Source organism: Puntigrus tetrazona, chromosome 8, assembly GCF_018831695.1.
Source record: "Puntigrus tetrazona isolate hp1 chromosome 8, ASM1883169v1, whole genome shotgun sequence".
NCBI classification, from domain to species: Eukaryota; Metazoa; Chordata; class Actinopteri; order Cypriniformes; family Cyprinidae; genus Puntigrus; species Puntigrus tetrazona.
The window spans coordinates 22,726,981-22,747,079 of NC_056706.1; the positions used below are offsets into that span (position 1 = coordinate 22,726,981).

General features: G+C 37.6%; 1 protein-coding gene across 4 annotated transcripts; it reads right to left on the minus strand.

The window, feature by feature from the left end:
* Positions 1-199: 199 nt before the first annotated feature.
* Positions 200-20,099, minus strand: LOC122350259 (syntaphilin). 4 transcript variants are annotated; one of them, XM_043246602.1, is made up of 15 exons: positions 19,956-20,099; positions 19,615-19,775; positions 19,340-19,469; positions 19,136-19,235; positions 18,939-19,042; positions 18,766-18,861; positions 18,293-18,397; positions 17,581-17,703; positions 14,930-15,159; positions 14,711-14,810; positions 12,986-13,146; positions 12,766-12,870; positions 12,103-12,177; positions 8,998-11,136; positions 5,370-5,679 (listed from the first exon to the last, which is right to left on the minus strand). In XM_043246602.1, the coding sequence occupies exons 2-14, from the start codon at positions 19,756-19,758 to the stop codon at positions 10,948-10,950; spliced, it is 1,662 nt and encodes a 553-aa protein (XP_043102537.1). In that variant the 5' UTR covers positions 19,759-19,775; positions 19,956-20,099; the 3' UTR covers positions 5,370-5,679; positions 8,998-10,947. The 4 variants fall into 4 exon arrangements, with proteins under 4 accessions (XP_043102539.1, XP_043102538.1, XP_043102540.1 ...); XM_043246604.1 differs by lacking the exons at positions 12,103-12,177; positions 12,766-12,870; positions 12,986-13,146; ... (8 more) ...; positions 19,615-19,775; positions 19,956-20,099 and adding exons at positions 200-3,096; positions 4,171-4,320 and having other exon boundaries at positions 5,345-5,470; positions 5,577-5,679; positions 8,998-9,180; XM_043246603.1 differs by lacking the exons at positions 12,103-12,177; positions 12,766-12,870; positions 12,986-13,146; ... (8 more) ...; positions 19,615-19,775; positions 19,956-20,099 and adding exons at positions 200-3,096; positions 4,171-4,320 and having other exon boundaries at positions 5,345-5,473; positions 5,577-5,679; positions 8,998-9,180.

A 20,099-nucleotide genomic window follows, 5' to 3' on the forward strand; every position in this document is an offset into this window, starting at 1 on the left:
AGCTGGTCTCTTTGTTTATTGGGAAAGTAAAATGGCGGTACGTTTTCGTTCGGTGGCCCCACCCACAGTGAAATCTCATTGGTCCGAATCCCGCTCTGCGTAACTACATATTACACATCCATTATTTTCTGATTGTTCTGTACCGGTGTTTTGCTTTTGAGTACAGAGTATAAATAAAAGTAATTGGCACAACAAAAGCTTTGTCATTTTAATTAAACATTTTTATTTTCAAGGGGCAACTGAAATAATCCAAATTTACAATCGGGGTTGGATGTTCACGGGCTCTGTCTAAACACAATCGTATTTTGCAATGAGACTCTTCAAATCGGCATGAGTTGTATATGTGAATGTCTATTTGAAACGATCTTGAAGTTCATTGGTAATTAACGACAAAGAGTTACTGCGCTAACATGCAATCTAAGCCCTTAAAACAATCTACTGGAACTCTATGATGATCCAGTTTTGTTCTTTTGTGTGCTACTTCAAAGAAACGGAATACTTGCTTTACAAACGCATTAATTAACCGCAAGTATTTTTCCTAATAGAGTTTACGGAAATCTGCATGCAACAGTTAAAAGACCCATTTGTTTGCTGAAGTGATGGTCATCGATATAGATTAAAAACAAGCCTATTATGACAGTAAAATCTATATTTCACAACTATTTCTCCCATATATAAACCTTTGTTTTTCGAATTAATTGGATTCCGCTAATTTTACAACCTCTCTAGTTCAGTTCACCTGAGTTCCACCTGAGACTGAGTTCAAAAGAGCAGAGAAATCTACCACCCGAAAGACAGATGAATAAATTCATCTTAAGCCATCACCTCCCATTGCTTTATCAATGAAATCTGGCATTTTTGAAAATTTTCTACAATTCCATAATAAGCAAAAAAGCACAGTAAAGCAGTTTCTTTTTGCTCATATTATTAATGCACATATGTAACTGATAAAAAAAAACGAACGTTTAATTTTAGCAGTGGTTTAAAAGTGCAGTATGACATCAGAACACTGATCCGTAAAACGCTCCACGTTACTGAAAACATTTTCATTTTTTAGTATCAGTGATTTAGTTCCATGTAAGTATTGACTGAAGCAAGTTTTTTTTTTAGAGAGCCAGACATCAAAGCTGCAGGATGCCTATTGATTCTTGTGCAGTTACAATATAGGTTTCCCTTTTAAACAAATGTCATTTGTGAAAAGTTCTGTTTCTTATGAAATGAGATCGGCACAATGGGTGCTTAGGAAAGGGCTATGTAAAAGTAAAAAATCTGAAAGTCTTCATGTGTTTGAGCTACGGCCTGAAATTTGAAGAAGAACAATTTCTGTAACCTACCTACGTCTCATGCAAAATTTTCTTGTGGCCCCATTCTGGAAATGAGAGCAGAATTAAGTTCAGAACAGTTTACATAATGACATTTCAAAGCATATAATTATTTTTTATATATATATATTAAGGCCTAAATTTCTGTACATTGTGCCCTCTCTACTCAGTTTGGACTTTTGCTTGCAGCTATTTGCTGAGTTTCAGCCAGGAATGGGAGGAAATACAGCAGATAAGGGACTCAGGAGGAAAAGAAAAACAAAAGGTGGAAACGAGCAACAGCCTTGAAGCTTGTGAGTGCCTGTGCAAATTAGGGCCACATTCCCTCGATCTTTGTCCCAAACAAGCATTGCTGTGACGGATTTAGGCTTCCTTGGTTCAAGAAACAAACTACCTACTGGGAGATCAAGGACAGAGACTCCACTCAAGATCCAGTTCAAAGTCTTTGACGGTACGGTAATGCTAAATTTATCAGATAGGTGTCGCTCTTCCTGTTCCTGAGGGACCGCGGCCACGACCGCTGCCAACCCGTCTTAGAGAGTGTAGTGCAACGGCACAGCAGCCGCGCAGCAGGGAGCCCATGTTGTACACTGGCATGCCTTCGTTCCGCGCCCCCCGGCAAAGCCACGCCAGTGTGGGAACTACCGGAGCGGCCACCGCCAAGAGGTCAATCAGGAAGTAACGGCTCCAGTGGCTGCTCTGAGGTGGAGCTGATTCTGTGTCGTCCCCCACTCCGTCGTCACCGATGACCCTTACTACCGCTGCTTCCTGTGGAGGCGGCTCGAGAGGTGCTGGTACTCTGGGACAAGGTTGTTGAACCTGTGGCTTCGTCAGCACCGTGGGCGTCGTCGTTGATGACGTAAAATCAACCGTGTTGTCTAGCGGCAAAGTTTCTGTGACGTATGACATCTGAGCAGGGGAAGTGGTTGCGGAGGACGGCGAAAACACCTGCGGCTCGGCTAGAGTGACATCTGGCGCGCAAGTCGCCGAAGTGATGACGCTCAACTCCTCACCCGCGCCTTCTTCGGAGATCCAGGTTATGGTGGGGCTGCAGGCCTGGGACCGGTACCCTGGTCTGTCGCTGACCTCCGATGCGCTAGGAGGCGCTGTTGGCGGTGGAGGAGGCGGAGGAGGAGGAGGCGGGGCTTCCTCCTGTGGGAGGTGCAAAAACAAATGGTGGTGTGGGAGGTAGGCGTGCGGAGCACAGTTGCAGTTGTTGTTTATGCCGTGGCAGGATCGGCTGACGGGCAACACCGCCTCTCCGCTGCACAGTCTCTCGCAGGTGGAGGATCGCGACAAAGTGGAGCATAGTGTCGCGTGAGGAACCTGCTCAGACAGTAGAGCCGCTTCCAGGAGCAGATGAGTGCGTCCGTCCCCTCGTGGTAACGTCATCGCGCCTCTGTTGGCAGGAATGTAGCGATCAGAGCGTATGTTTCCGTTGCGATCTGTAGCGCCGGGTGATGTGTCACTGCTCAGCCTGGTGAAGGTGGCGCTGCGACTCATGGTGTGGGCCGGAGAGCAGCCACAAGACCTGGATGCCCCAAATCGTGGGGCTATCCTACCGACGCCTAGGCCTTCAGACTTGCAGTCCTGTTGATCTGCTTCATGGGGCCCCAGATTGGACCGAACGGTTTCCACTGCGTGCTGAAGCTGCCGGATCTCCTTCCTGGCCTCTTTTAGGGCCAGCTGGGCTTCTATGCGATGGCATTCTTCCTCGATCCAGTCCTCCTGCATCCGAGTCAGCTGCATCCGTAACTCTTCGATCTCAGAGTCACTGCCGTGGTAAAAAAAAAAAAAGAAGGTATAGATATAAATCTAGTGCTGTCTTTGAACTTCACATCCATTAAAAAGTTTGTTCTATATGGTATGAATGTGTGATGTGTTCAGACTAGTGCTGTGAATTGAAATTAAGCAATTTAAAATTAAGCAATAATTTCACATTCAATCTTCAAATCAATGTAGAAATGACAAAGACAGTATATTATAATTATTTGTTTAATGACATCTTTTTAATGAATAAAGGTCAGTATCACCGAAGATAATAACACTGTCTTTTCACTGATGATTTTCCACCATAACACTTAATCATTGACTATAGCCTTTAACAATAGTCAAGTCACCTATATTTATATAACGCTTTTAACAATAAAGATTGTGTTAAAGAACTTAACAGTATCAAATTGGAGAATAGAGTGCCAGCTATGTATAATGGCAAAATTAAACACTCATTTTCAGTTAAAGACATTTCATTATTAAATTCAGAGACACTATTGTCCAGCTCAGTTCAGTATTATCTAAATAAATACGATAAAATGGGGAAAAAAACCTTGGGAGAAACCAGGCTTGATCAGGAGACGGATGACACCAGAAGTTCAATTTCAACCATAGCAATTTTATCATGAACTTAAATCAATCCTCACATAAACCCACTACAATAAAAGCCATTTTAAAGTTACCAAACCCTTCTAATTCTAATGATCTGATGAGTTGAATCATGGGTGTGTCTGTGATTATGTTCTTAAATGTGACTCATATATAACAAATACATGCATGCACAGTTTCAATGCAGCTTTATTTGCCTTTTTGGTAACTTGATGCCTTGACTACGATGACTTGCAGTTTCTTTTGCACCTTATGAAATGATAATTTCATGCAACATATAGTAGGGAAGTGTGTGTTCAGATGCAGGGAAGGTTCTACTATATATATATATATATATATATATATATATATATATATATATATATATATATATATATATATATATATATATATATATACACACTCAGTATGTCCCAAAGCTATAAACTCTACTGACAGGATGTTGAGAGATAGAAGAACTACGGACCGGTCCTGAAGCCTCTCCACGTTTTCTTTCAGCCGAGCTCGTAAATGGCGAATGCACACTTCCTTCTGCTGCAGTGGGGTGAGATACTGCTCAGGAGCAGGAGGACGGATCCCGTGATTCTCACTACAGGTCGCATACTTTGCCTGCCGTCTGGGTCAGAGAGCCACAAACAAAAAAATCGACATAAATATATCATTGCGATTTATCTCATACAATTGTGACATATTTAGCATGTTAAAAAAAATTTATATAACAGGCCCAAGTGTAAATATTAGGACTGGTGCAACACACCTATAGTGTAAATTTATACAAGAAGGATGACTATCTCTCATCTCATTTGCACAAAAAGCAACAGACATTATATTTCTGCTGAAGAGAAAATACAGAAGGCCTAAGTGGCAGAACGTGATAATTTTTTTAGTTCGAATTTTTCACGTAACAAAAAGTTGTTACTGATTTTCCATCTACTCTGCCTAACATTGTTTTTTATTGTTTTTAATTTCAGCAAAAGCTCAATGTAATCTTTCAGCATCAATGAACTACCTGGTTTTTTACTTTTTTACAGAAAAAGCTAAAAATAGCTCCACGTGTGTCACTGTCTGGTCTACAAATGTAGTTTTTTTTTAAATTTTCACAGATGTCAACCTGCATTTAGTACCATTCACAAAAGTGAAATAAAATTACAAATGCACTTGAGGACTACGGCAAAAGGGAAGGTTTTCTGTTTTTTAGTGAATAACAGCTTTTGTATGGCTTTAGAAGACATAAATAAATAATATGCGAGTACTATGAACTACTTCTACGGTGCTTTTCATGATAGCCCTATTCTCCATTGACTTTTAAGAGCAGCCTGCACGTTCTTGCTAAATATCTTGGACCACAGAGAAAGAAAAACATCTTTGGAACAACATCAGGGTTTGTGAATAGCCGAATAACTCTTTCAATACACATTATGGTCAATTTCTGTATTTTAAAACACAAATATCTTTCAAGTTTATTTGTGTATTGCTTTTTACAATGCACAGAAAGTAACCAGACTTTTAAATGCATACGGCGTCACGTCTGTTCCATTAATTCTATTTCTGTACCGTGCTTTCCGCCACCGTACGAAAACTGGAACACGACCCTGATGGAAGACAAATCTAGCCTGTGAGTGTGTGTGTGTGTCGCTCACCGCGGTGTGGCTGGGTTGGAGCGCGGTACAGTATTGTTTTCTGTGCACTTGCAGGACGCTGTTGAGTAACCGCTACGGACGGACGAGTCTCCGTGCGAGTGTCGAGCGCTGCTTGGGGCAGCAGGCCTTCTGCGACACACACACACAGTGACAGCTGAGCTCTGACGTCCTTATCAGACAGCATGTCACAGTGAAACCGGACGTGTGCGTTGATGGAAAAGGACAGCATTACCTGCGGGAACCAGCAGATGGCCTTCGGTTCGCTGAGAGGGACATGGGGGAGGACTCACACCTTGTAATGGCACAATTACAAGGATTCCTCGGGACGGATCTCTCTAAGACACACGTACAACACAGAATGTGAAATACAGTCCGAACGAAACATGTCTGAATATGCAATATCTCGGTACTTAAAGGGAAAGGGACTTTTTAATAATACACAAAAGAGTGCGTGTTTCTGCATGTCAGCTGATTTTGAAATTGTTTAAGCAGTGAATCATATTTTCAAAGACTGTATGTACACTGATGTTGAAAAGTTGCTAAGATTTTAAATGTCATGTCAACAATGTGTATGTACGCTTCAAAATAATTGTTTACAATTTTAATATATTTTAAAATATAATATATTTTTTTATTATAATATAGTATATTTTCTGTGAGGCAAAGCATCAATTTTAACACTATGCCACATGGTCCTTTCAAAATAATTTAATGCTTTACTACTAAAGAAAACGTTATAATTTTATTTCTTAGATGAGTGTTACATGAAGACAGTTCATTTTGGGAGAAAAATGGATAAAGAGAAAGTTCAAATGAACAGCATTTATTTAAAACAGAAATCTTTTGTAACAGTGACATTGAAATCAACGTATATGAATATGCACTGTTTAGGTATTTTTATCTGCCCCGGTATTGTTTTGCAAACAATATAAGTAAATGGGATGGGGGCAGTGAAGCTTAGTTACTTGAAGTTTAAATTAAAGAGACATAGAATGTAAAAATATGCATGGTATTATAATTCTAATCTAAAAATATAATTACAGCAATGGAAAAACCCTTAATATATACCCTTAACCTTGTAGAAAAAAAAACAAAACACAAGCGCTCAGAATACCATAAGTGGACATTAAACGATTATTGCCTTTTTGAACGATTATGTAATTGTGGCGTTCATAATTGTAATTACGATATCGATGTAATTGCGCAGCCCTGACCACATGCTTTATTTTACTCTGTAACCGTGCACTCTATTAAAATACCAAATTAAAAAACGACACATACCAGACAATATCAGAACATCGGATGCTGACCAGAATCCAACGGAGAGCATGACGCACAAGAAAATAAATGCTTATGTAAACCAAGCATTCAGAACAATAAACAAACCCGGACTAGACAAAGGCGCGCACACAGATTTGTACCGAGCTATTCACACGCTCACAGAAACATGGACTGTCTCTCCGGAGCATGAAACGGTGACATGAATGACAAGAGTGTGTGGGTGCGATTGACGTAGCACTGGCCGCCGAAGCTAGTGTGAACTATTCATGTGTTTCTGCATTATTGTATTAACTGGAGGCATGGTGGTCATTAATACTACGGCTGATTGCACGCTAGATTACTAATTCTCAAATATACTAAACCTGAGGAAGGTCAAGCGGCCGAAACACCGTTTCAGTACTTTTGTTATTATGCGAACCTGTGGATCGCGTGCAGGATTTATGCTTTTGTATTTGATAATGCATATTTGACGAAAGCATATTTCACCCTAACCGTCTAAGAACCGCGTATAAGGTGCTGCTAAAAACAGGCTTTTTCGAGCACGACCCAGTTCTGATTTAAGTCTGCACTGTCATCAGTAAAAAAAAAAAAATGGCTTTCGTAATAAATAAGCAAAGTGTGTATGATATCAGAGTTGGCTGTCGGTATATTTAGCCCCAAAAGCATCTGTCAGACAACAGGGTTCAGTTCAGGACGTCACAGAATGTCTGCGCTGCAAGTAACATGAACAGAGACACACACACACACACACACAATATCTGGAGCTGCTGGTGTTATATAAGGAGTGAGACGAGGAGTCCTTATGTTCTGAATCTGGCCTGAACAGTCAAAATCATTGCATCTTTCATTTTCTTCATCTTAACAATTCCCTCAAGATGTTCTCTCCCTATCGCTCTCTTTCATCTCTGTTCTACTCTGCATTTCTCTGAACAACGTGTTGTATCTCAAAACAATGCATTGCAGCACTTTTTAGGGATGAACCATTTATGTTATGAACCTTTAAAATAAATCTACATGATTTAACTGCTGTAAATTCAAAGAAGCACTACTTCTAGATGCTTTGGAACAAATTAAATATAAATGCATGCTCATTTGCATTTTTAATTTTACACTTAAATAGTTTTAAGGATAATATATTGTGTGATGTGAATACACATTAAATTTGAAACGCATTTCAATGGTGGTATTACTAGCGTAAACAATATCTGATTTAATTTTCAGCATTTTTACTTTTTTTTTTTTAATCTTAATCATTGAAAACTTTTAGTAACACTTCACAACAACATTCCATTTGTTAACTAAGTTAACCACATTAGTTAACATGAACTAACCACGAAAAATACCACTAAACCGTTTATTAATCTTAGTCCATGTTATGTCAAAATGTACTAATGAATTATTAAAATCGCAAGTGTTAATGATATTTAATGGACATGAGCTAGCATTGTTAATAATGAAGAGTTGAATTTTATTCATTGTATTTTTTAAGTTTAGCATTATTATTTTGTGTCATCAAAAATATCTTGCTCATTATTAATAATGCATTAATCATTTAATAATGCCCAAGTAATGCATTAACTACTGGGTAAAATGTTATCAAACATTTCATGCTTAATTAAAAGATCATGATCGTCAGAAATGTACATATACTTCAGTTAAACTAATCAAATTAATTATATATATGTATGTGTGTATATGTGTGTATATATATATATATATATATATATATATATATATATATATATATATATATATATATATATATATATGTTTCTAGGGCTAATTTTACTTTCATTTGACATTGACACACTCAACAACACTTGCTTCTAAGTAATATCTGACAGCTACGGGTCACTATGTTATATGCAGAGAGTCTAACCCCATACAGCCCTATACAATAATATTATAACAATTATTTTCATCCCTGGTTCATTTCTGCCTCACTTGACTCTACCGCAGTACAGCACAGGACTGCATTTCTTTTCTTTTTTTTTTTAATCAGAGACTTAAAAAACTCCCGTGGCGGGAACGGGCCATGACGTCACCGCCCTCCACGCGCTGCAGGTAAATCGTCCCCGTGTAGTAAAGGACACAAGCTGTCTTACGTAACAGTTCTCATCTGCTCTCAGCTGAACATCCTTCGCCCGTCTGGGACGCAACAGCGCGCCGGCGACTCTGTTCAGCATAAAACTAAACGACACAACACGCCTAGCCTGCAGGCGCCGCAGGACGCCGGGAGACGCAGCTACACGTGAGGCGCACACGTCTTCACGACGATGCTCGGCACGAAGCTCCTGTCGTAGTTTCTGAAACGGCTGAGAGTCGAGAGAACTGATGAGAGGGAAGAGTGAACAGGGATGAGCGTCACTTACGTCCTCGGCTCCTCCGCCGACGCGGTCGTGCAGGATCCCGGTGAAGTTTGTTCACGGATGTCGGCGGTGCCCTGCGCTCGGGCCGGCGATGCGCGCGCCGTCATCTCGCTGATGGACGGATGCTGCTGCTGCTGAGGATGAGGATGATGATGATGGTGATGAGAACACAACAGACGCATTTGCGTGACGCTGCGACGGCGTCTCTTAAAGGGACAGAGACCAAATGGTCAAAATAGTATTTATTATATTTTTTACATGAAATTTTACACAAGAAGACAGAGAACACTTAGCAACGAAAGGTACACTATCAATACACACTGTTATATTAATAATAAAAATAATCAACATACACAATTATTATACTCACAATGGTTTGCATACACTATTAATACAAATAATTATACTCACCATTGTTCATGTCTAAACGTCCTTTTAATCAAAATGACACCGTATCCTTGAATGAAAGCAGCTTCAAGAACAAAGTATCAGACTTTTTTAACTTTTCCTCATTTTTAGAAAATCCACTACAACTTTTGTCTCAATGCTCATTAATAGTAAGGTTAGTAATAGGCATGCAGAATATGGTCATGCAAAATATGTGCTTTACAAGCAATGAACAGTCAATACATTAATCGTATACTGTGGGTAAAATACCAATATAGAGTAATAAAAATAAAGTACCAGATGTTGATAACAACCCAAGCAATCCATACATGCAAAGAAAACAAATAAGTTCAGAAATGAAGTTGTGACTAATAAAGAAAGGGAGGAGCAAAAAACCACTTAATGCCAAGACACTAGAAAAGATATACAAGTAATAAGAAAGCAATCCTGCGGCCTGTCAGTGGAAATTAATATTAGCTAGTTCAGGATGATGAATGGACATTTCAGCAAGACAATGATCCCAAACACAGCCAAGGAAGTTCTCAGTTGGTTTCAGAGAAAGAAAAAGCTGATAGAATGACCCAGCCAATCACATGATCTGGATCCAGTAGAACATAAGATCAATACTTTTTTTAACCCTCTGTATTACAGGCATGCTGATAGTGAGAAATAATAATTAATAGTGAGAACCGGTCCTTAAACTAAAGTGCAATTTGCTGATAAAAAGGTTAAATTCTAATGTAAATCATTTATAACAGACTACCTAAAATACGTATAAATATCAGATGTCATTCTGCATCTCCTAATAATGTCTAAGAAAACATCTGAACTAAGTTTTGTAAGCAAACCTCTACTTTTAAATAATGCCATTTAATGATTGCGAGACGAACAAATAAGGATTTCTTAGCCTGTTTCATCATGTTAGATATTCCTATTTTAACAAGGTAAACTTAAACAGCTTCAGTTCATTAAAAGTTAATCGTGAAAAGCTACAAACAACATAAAAAAGGTATTCTTATGCTAATTATGCCACTTCTCAATATAGCATCAGTCTCTGTTCACACAAGAGCACTGCTAAACCTCTGTGGAAAAAGTGTCTGCAAGAACAAAATACTTTTTTATTATTACTAATAATTGCGTATTATTTAACTTGTACATGTAATGGTCTCAAGAACTGGGTAGAAAGAACACACAGATCATAATAATCAACTCGGAGCAGAACTGAAACTTAATTATTACATTAAACTCTAGGACAAAAAGACAAATACCATTTCAGGCTTTAGTTTCAATCCATGCCAAGTCACTTTTCAATTCAGTCAATTTATGAAATCGCTTTAACTGAAACAATCATATTAATAATCATTAGATATGCATATTCTTCTTTACAACCAGTATAACACCATACAGGCAAATTCCACAGTTTGGACATTTTTAAGCAGGTCTCCATAGGAATTTCTAACACTAAATTTGTACAGAAATCCATCAAGTTTGCTCCCAACCAAAAAGTCTTTTACCGAGCTGTAACATCTCTAAAGGTTTTCCCTCCATGCTTCATGGCCGCCTGCTCTAAAAGGAAGAAAAGAGAGGCCCGGGTGTGGCCATGATGTCACTGTACGGGCTGCTCTGGTGCAAACTGAGGATTTGTTGTTTCCTCAAAACCAGCAGGCAGAAAAATATGGCTGCCACGCATGAACGACTGCTGCTCTCGCATAAAGAGTGAAGACTGTACACGGCACTGGGGGAAGAGTCTCGTCTCTGAAAAGCAGCACGAAGTTAGTGCAAAGTCTGTAAAACAAGTCTAAAACGTATACAAGTTACTTGAGTCTGGCTGAAATCAAAGTCAGGGATATCAGAGGCAACGGCAGAATCGTAAACGGTGTCAAACGAAGGTCGAGGCAGGCAGGCAAAGGGTCAAAAGGCAGGCAGCAAACAATCAGAGAAACGATAAGACAGTCCAAGATCGACACGGGAAGGCAAATGGAAATGTAAACGCTTCGGTGGAAGTCGGAGAGAGCCACAAAGGCACGGTTCATGACAAATATAATATCTAACATCAAAGTGTTTATATAATATAGATGTATTTGATACTGTTCAGTGCTTTGATACATCTGTGTTGTTAAAAGCGCTATAGAAATAAAAGTGACTGATTGAAAGTGATTGAAGCGTATTTGTATGACAGTGACTGTAAAGGGCTAATCAAAATAGTGTTTTTACTCAATTATTGCCTGCGCTTTTTTATTATTTTTACTCTAATAAATTTTAACTTCTGCTTAAAAAGCATTATTTTAGATTGCAATGTAAACTGTAATGTGATTTTAACCCTTTTTGTGTATAGTGTATGCCTGCATTATTACATTCACTCTATTTGTTTAATCAAAATATAAAAGCGTCGAAAATATCGACATGTATACCGCATATCAGCCAAAAAATACAGACACATTAATTTTCGCTCGTATTGCCCAGCCCTAATCGGTAGGTTACTTCTCGTCTTGTGAAAACCTTCCCATGCACAGGTATGTTTTGTTTGTGAGATCAGGTAGCACACGTCACAGCGCTTTAACATGGCCTGCTTCTGCCATTATCACCGCTCTCATCACCGTCTATACATTTAATCTCCCACTCTCTTATTTTTTGATACCTAATTCCTCCTCTACAACGTCTTAACACTCCATGCCCGATCAGCAGCACTGCCTGTGGATTATGTGTTTGATTATTCCTTACTTTCAGGGCCTGGAGGAGGTTGTGTGCCCGACTGCTCATTCTCTTATCCTCTGCATCCTGGCTGTTCAGAGCAGACTGTAGACAAGGGGAAGAGGTCAAAGGTTACACACACACACATCACGTCTATTCTGCTCACCAATACAGCACTTACTTGATCCAAAATACAGTCAAAACAGTAATATTGTGAAATTTAAACTGCATTTCAAATAACTTGTAACTTTTCAATAACTTGAAAATTTTTATCTTCAGCATTTTTGATGAACAAAATTCAAAAGGACTGAATTTATAAAAAAAAAAATTAATTGTTTGTTTGTAAAATTCTTCGCTGTCACCTTTGATAAACTTGCTGCTGAATAAAAGTAGTAACCTAATTAAAAAAAGTCTTAATGACCTTAAATATATAGACGGAAACTAAATATAACAATAGTGTAAGAACACTGTGTTTGACAAAATGATTATAAAAATTACAGTAAATTATACAACGAATAATTCAGATCAAAAAGTTTGATTATACATTATGTTATTCGACTTTAAATTAGTTAAAAATATATAATAAATTGCATTGATTACTACGGCAATTCAAATCAAGGCACTGATGTGACTAGTCGACATTAAATTAAATAAACATTGTTTATTAATCAGTATTTATGTGTTTAGCACTACCTGTGTGTGAGTCAATGGGTTTTCCCTCATATCTTCAAATGGGTTAACATTCATGAAGATCTCAGAGAGAGGCTCTGGATACGACACCTCCAATCTACTCTCCTCCTTTAAACCAGAGAGATGGGGGTGAAATGATTAGTTACATTCTGATGAAACAAGTGAATCACTAACAATAAGACCAGTAACTTGTATAGACAGTAAACAGGGCTACAGGTCTTACACTGGTGGTATTCCCAGGAGGTGGAGGTTCTGGATGAGTGACAGAAACTTCTGCAGTAGTGTCTTCTACAGTAGCGTCACCTTCCGCTTGAACTGGATTAACAGAGTTTAGCAGCAAACTCCAGTCATTCAGCAGCGGCTGAGCAGAGTTTTCCCAGACCCCTACAGGTTCACATAAGACACATACGCAAAATTTCAGTCTGTCCTTTCTGCAAAACGTAAGTCTTTATTCACAGAAAATCTTGCTCTTCTAGTGTTTTCAAAAAAAAAAACAAAAGATATGAGAGCTCTAAAAAAGTGAATAAAACTATCCAGCGAAATGTGTTTAATATATTAAATTGCTATATTGAATTTAATTTCATTAAATCAAATTTTTTTTTTTTTGCACTAAGAAAATATTTAAAACAACCTGTTTTAGGCAAGTTTTTTTTGGTTCACACAGTGCAGTCAATAGTGACAAAAATGTTTAGATTATCAACCTTCTTCAAATCATCCCTTTGGGTTCTACATAGAGGTAGAACAACACAAATAGAGGAGGACATGGGGAGGTGAAGGGATGTTGCATGAATGGTTGCTGGTATGGCACAATGGCCGCTGTTTATATAGGCTCATAATGATGATTGCCAGGACTGAATAAATAGTCTCCTTCCGAAATGAAGTTTGGAACTTCATTTGACGTTCTTTAGAAGAAAGTTATTCAGGTTTGGAATGACTTGAGTGGGAGTACCTGTTTACACCTCGATTTAAAGGGGTCATGAACTAAGAAACCAAAATTCCTATGACCTTTTGAAATATGTGACCCTAGAGCTTTCTCAATCTCAAAAATCGTTAGAACATTAAGTAAAGATCATGAAGATATTTAGTACATTTCCTACTGTAAATATATTAAAACACTGATTAGTAATATGCATTGCTAAGAACTTAATTTGGACAATTTTAAAGGTGATTTTCTCATTATTTAAATTTATTTGCACCCTCAGATATTTAAATGTGGTGTTAGCTCGTCCAATATTAACATGAAATTTATCACAAATATTTATTTATTCAGATTTCAGTAGTTTATAAATCTCAATATTGAAAAAACTACACTTATGACTGGTTTTATGGTTCAGGGTCATATACCCAGCATCATAAGATGTTGATATTTTGGTTGCGACGTCAGGTGAACAAAATACAATGTAAATTCGATGTCTAATGTCAATGTTAAATTGATGTCCAAAACAGACGTCAACTGACGCCGATATTCATTGTTTTTAGGTTGTGTAACTAAAATTAAGTCAACGTCAAATACTAACATCAACCCGATTTTTCATTGTCAACCGAAATGCAACATCTGGCCGACATCATGTCCAACATCAATCTGACGTGATATAGATGTCCGGTGCCTACTGGGAGACCTCGCCAGCAAGAACTTGGTCTTCAGTTCACTTCATTTTGAGTAATTTACATGACTTAATTTTAATCACAGATTCATTTGAAAACTAAAAAAAGCCAAGATTTATTGTGGGCCTGAAACTAAAAGTCGATGCTGTACTGACTACACTGGATCCGACAGTCGACAGTCAATGCACAAGTGTGAGTAATCATCCTTATCCAAATATGGAAGACACGTTTAAAATTAATGTTAGGACCAGGTATGAAGGTGATCACTTATCTTCATACCAGATGGAATCTGGGCCAGATTTCCATCAACTCTGTTTCTGTCTGATGCAATGTGATTTGTTACCCTCTCTAGGTTGCTCTCTCATCTCCTCTGGGTCAGTCTGGTGTCTTGCTCCTCCCTCCAAGCCTCCTGGTTTCCTAGGTGATGCGCCACAAGGGAACAGCTAGAGGAACAGAGGGCAAGGAATATTTCCCATGATGCATTGCTTAATGCTACGCTGACAGTCTAATGATAACGGTGGACTTCAGCTCTGATGCAATTTCAACAGAGGGTGAGCGATACCTGCTTTAAGTCAGGGTGTAATAGTGGTAGGCAAAAACTGGAAAAGAGCTGCTTAACTCCTCCATTATCCCTCCACTCCATGAGCTGCCGAGTGGGCGGAGCTATCTCCAACAGGGTTACAAGGTCGGAGCAGTCAGCCAGTTGACTCCTGATGTCATCATCTGTTAGTTCCTTCGACCGGTCAATCACCAGTTTCCGCTTCCTCGCGCTTCTTTTCCTTGTTGAAGATGCTGAGCACATGTTTGAACTTTCCATTAGTCTGACGCAGCACTGTTCAGTATACAGTATCAATCAGTTTTAATTGCCATCCGGCCATAACCTTTATATGAATTAAAACAATCTCTAAGAACACGATATGGTTTATTGTTATTATGTTAAGTTACAAAAATATATTTAGTGTGTTGGAGTCAGTTACTTTCAAAAAGTGATTATTTACTACTATTTACTTCAATATTGTATTTAAATGACTTTACTTATTGAGTAACTAAATTATTTTTCAGACAGAGTAATTAGTAATATAATTATTATAGTTAACGTTGATAATGAGCTCAGATACAGGAAAGACAGAACGTCACTTTAGTTTCATATCAATTACATAATCAGATATCATTTGTTTTCATTTAAAAGACAATAAGCGTTCAGATACAGAAAAGACCACCTCACTTTCATATGGATTACAATCAGACAATATTTGTTTTAGATTTGAATTTGTTGATTTTAAAAGCAGACACTTAGCTTTCACGTAGACTGTACCTTACTTTCACAAAAGCCTATGGTTTAACATTTGAAGGCAAAGAAAAAAACATGAATGATTATTTTTATGGAAATTAAATTAATATGCTGGGATGTAAACTCAAACGTTTTTTTACTTTACAGTTATGCAGTAAAATTCACTTTTCATTGATGATGACATGAAAAAATCCTTGTGGAAGACAAAGAAAGATGACGATCAGATGACCTTTTACAAATGTTCCAAATGTACTACTTTTTCCAGTAGATGGCAATAGAAGATCACTCATTGATTTAATATAAAAACTATTTTTTAAACAAATGGACACATCAAAATTGTGTTTTAAGTTAACTTTTTTGTAGTTTTTTTTTTACTCTGCATCACTTAATGCACAAGTCTATTTTTGACATCGGTTTTTAGATAGCTCATTCTGCCCAGTGCTGCACTCATCACTGTCAATCACAGCAATGACCGACAACAGTTTGGCAGATTTACTCACATCATTTTTTACAGTCTCCACAGTGTATGTGGATGTTCGTTCCTCTTAAACAACACTTTTCTTCAAACTGTCAATGGTTTATGTAGAGAAACCGAGCAAAGCGTTCCTCTTATAGTGCAGCTAAATGAGATTACTCGCATGTAATTAATGACAAACTACACAATCAAACACTTATTTATATCACGTGTGCGCTTTTTCTCTCATATATGTTAGATAGATCTGAGAACATGTAAACTATAAAAAATTAGTTCAGAGAAGATTTAGTAAATCAAATTCAGAATATGCATATGCACAGGACCGTTTAATAGCGGTTGACTACAAGCAGGTACAGAACTGAATTAGTATTAATGGTACTGTAAAATGACCCCTCACAAAAACACTTTCAAATTGAATCTACACAAATATAATAAGTGACCTGTTTTGATCTCAAAATATTTTTAAAAAGTTCTCATTGAAAGATGAGGAGTTGCATCCATGAATGTGTAATACTTTAATAATAATAATTATTATTATTATTAAATAATAAAATACCAATTTTTGTTCTGATCGTTTTAATTAATTGATGCGCATAAAGTTTCATTGCTAGTTTGTGGCTGGTAAATTTTCACTAGTCACCAGTCAGGTGTGGCAAAATATTAGTTTTAGGCCCTGGTCTGAAGTGTCTAGATTCAGAATAGAATACTACAAAACTGCTTTCTGAGCAATATGCAATATATATATATATATATATATATATATATATATAATGAAAACTCATTTTGCATTGGCGTTTAATTCAGTGAGTGGTGTCCAGTTGCCATCTCAAAATATAAAAACAAATGTTGCATTTGTGATCCAGTATTATGCAAACATGTTTTAATATTTGTCAGCTAAAAATATTCAAGAAAAACTATGGTTGATATTACTTTGTATGATGCTGTAATATTCCTCGATAAATATGCTTTGGTTGCACATTACACGTTTTATTTACATTATGGTATTTCTTGGTATTTAACACAGAATATCTACACATCATGCGCTGTGTACATACGCTGATCCATTACCATATTAGCCCTAAAAATGTACATGATATTTTTATTCCTGATCGTCTACAGCACCCTCTAGTGGCTCTCATGTTGCTCCAAATTTCTTTCTTCTGCAGAATATAAAATAAGATATTCTGAAGGAAGTTGATAACCAACAGAAGAGATTAGTTCGTTTTTAATTACCCTTTACGCTGTATGGACAAAAAAACATTTCTTAAATTATATTCTTTTACGTTTTGTCGGAAGAAAGTTAAAGACCCGTGAAGGTTTGGAACGATGAAAAGATGATTAAATGATAACGGACTGTTTAACGGTTCAACAGTGAACAATGTACAGCAATTTGAGGCAAAGCTTAAAACTGCTGCTCACGTAAATCGCCATAGCAGCTAAAACTCACTTGAGGCAACAACAGGTGCAAGAGCAAAACCCTCCTCCGCATTTACTAAGAAAGTGGTCTCGGTCGGGGCTGGACTGCTCCTATCCTTTAAACAGGAAAGTTCTGGTTTCACAGACTCCAACTCTTTGAGAAAATGACACAGTGGTAAATGTTAACATTGCAATCAAAGGGCAATTCTTAAAAAAAGTGTTCGTATTTAAGTTGTTGCTATACACCCATGTAATCAATTAGAAATAAGCCGTTTATCATTTTAGAAACTTGGTCATATAGCAAACATTTAAAGACCACGCTACATGTCCTAAGTGAAATACATATCTAAACATATCTTGTTACATTAAAGCTTCTGCATGTAAGCTTTTAACCTTAAAATACATATCACTAGCCTTTTCAAAGACTACATCTGCATGAAAAAAAAAACTGTTAGGTATGCAAATTAAAAAGGTCTTCATTTTCACAGTATCTTTATGAGACCTAACAAGCCATTAAGCGTTTTAGATAACAAAACAAATTATCGTGCACATTTTTACCTTTTCCTTCTTACTGTTAATGATTGTGTGGTAATTTCGAGCTTTTAACAACACTGAAATATTCAGATGGATAAACCATCAACAACAGCACTGTTGCTTGTTCATATGTTGTTCAAATATAATGTAATTCAAATATATATTACAAATATTATAAGCAAAGATTATAAACAAAGTACCATCATCACCTTCTGCATTGACAGCAGTTGGGGGAGGTGTAGCTGGCAATTCATTAGGAGTTTCATCAAAGATATCGGGCACCACAGCATCATCGGTCGTATTGGCTATAAAGTCTTGACGGTACACAAATAAAGAGAGATGAACAAATATTGGACAGAGAAGTGGTAAGGTGATACAGTTACAGAAATTAAGTGGTTTAAAAAAGACCATAGCAATCAGCAAGATATATAAGAGAATCTTAAAACACTAACTAAACATATATTTGGTTAACATTAATCAATATTTGGATTTTTTTGATAATGTATTGTATTGAGCAATGCTAAATATAATCAATATTTTTGCATGATTAAAACAAATGTTTATCTGAGTATTTACATGCCAGTATTCATTTCAGTCAGACTTTTAACCCACGTAACTATTGCTCGTTTCATTAGAATGTGTGCAAAGTTTCAGTGTAAACTCATGAATGGTTATACCGTACCAATGAGGTCGACAGCCATTTCTTCATCACCAAAGCAATCGCCTTGGACACTGAAACTCTGATCAAACAATCCTTGAAAAGACTGGATTTCCTCACCTTTGAAAGGGAAATACAACCACGGACATCCAAAGATTTGCACGGTTTACCTAAAACTGATCATTCAGAGCTGTTACCTATCCTCTCCATGGTGAGAAAGTGGTTCTCAAAGCTCTCTTTCAGAGTAATATCTTCAGTGCGGCACTGGTTCAAAGAGAAGTGATCGACCACGTCGATGGTGCTGGGCGAGACGTAACATACCAAAGTCATAAAAACGCTAGGCATCAGCAGGAAATATACATGAAGAGCTGTGAGCTGTTAATCAACAGGATACTTGAGATCGGGAAGCTGGGAATCAAAGTCGGTGAAGTCTTCCGGTAGAGTGATGGTTTTTAACATGGCCTCCATCGCATCCTCAGGCAGATCTGTCTGTCCTGTGAACAAAAATGAAAAACTGTTGAGTTCTATTGCCCTCATTGTCTTGTTACTGACGGATTTCACACCGGAGACGGCGTATATGGTATGAGGCTGCATTAACCTGGCCTGAAAGCCACTTTAATTTTGACCAATGCATCACTGCAGTCTGCAAGAAGGTATCTGGTCTTCTTTGAGTATATCCGGACAACTCCTAAAAGAAGGTGACCTGATGTTCGCAGACCAACTTTCATCTGGTAATGAATCATGGAGACAAATCCCACACACATGAAGAGACAGTTAGGTAAGTTTAGCTTTTTCTACCTCTAAAAGTGAGCACTAACCTCATTAAATGACTTGGTTTTGTGTTAATATGTGGATTAAACAGATTAACCTTACCTGAGGCGATAAGATCTCTTTTATGGTGGTCTCTAGGTCACATTCAAACACGTGTGCTTTGGTTATTTTCTTCTCCCAGTGGGCTGCGAGCCATATCTTGGCTAACGTGCTTCGTTTAGAGGTGAAGATTTGTGCATAAAACATCGTGAAGTGTGGCGCGTCTGAAAAAAAAAATGTGGTCGCCATGGGAGATGGCGAAGCTAATGTAGCGTTTATTAAAACCACCACACACTTAAAGAGGCTACGGTCATTTATTTACACAGTGACATAATAATTGACTTTTATATATGTTGTAGAGTTCAGGCTGTCATTACAAATTCTTTACATCGTTTGTTTATTACTTTTAGGTTGTTAAGGTAGGGAGCTCGCTTGAGACGTCATCTTGTGTTATGCTAGCCAGATAAATACGCGAGCTGTCAGGTTTTTCCGCGTTCATCAGATACACAGTTTAAGTATCATGAAAATTAGATCCATTCATTCATAAA

Excerpts from the sequence above, each read along its gene's own strand:
- LOC122350259 (XM_043246602.1), bottom strand. The coding sequence starts at position 19,758 with ATGTTTTATGCACAAATCTTCACCTCTAAACGAAGCACGTTAGCCAAG. Across the intron at positions 18,398-18,765 it reads AATGGCTGTCGACCTCATTG|ACTTTATAGCCAATACGACC; the intron begins GTACGGTATAAC and ends TGTACCGTCAAG. Across the intron at positions 14,811-14,929 it reads TACACCCTGACTTAAAGCAG|CTGTTCCCTTGTGGCGCATC; the intron begins GTATCGCTCACC and ends CTGTTCCTCTAG.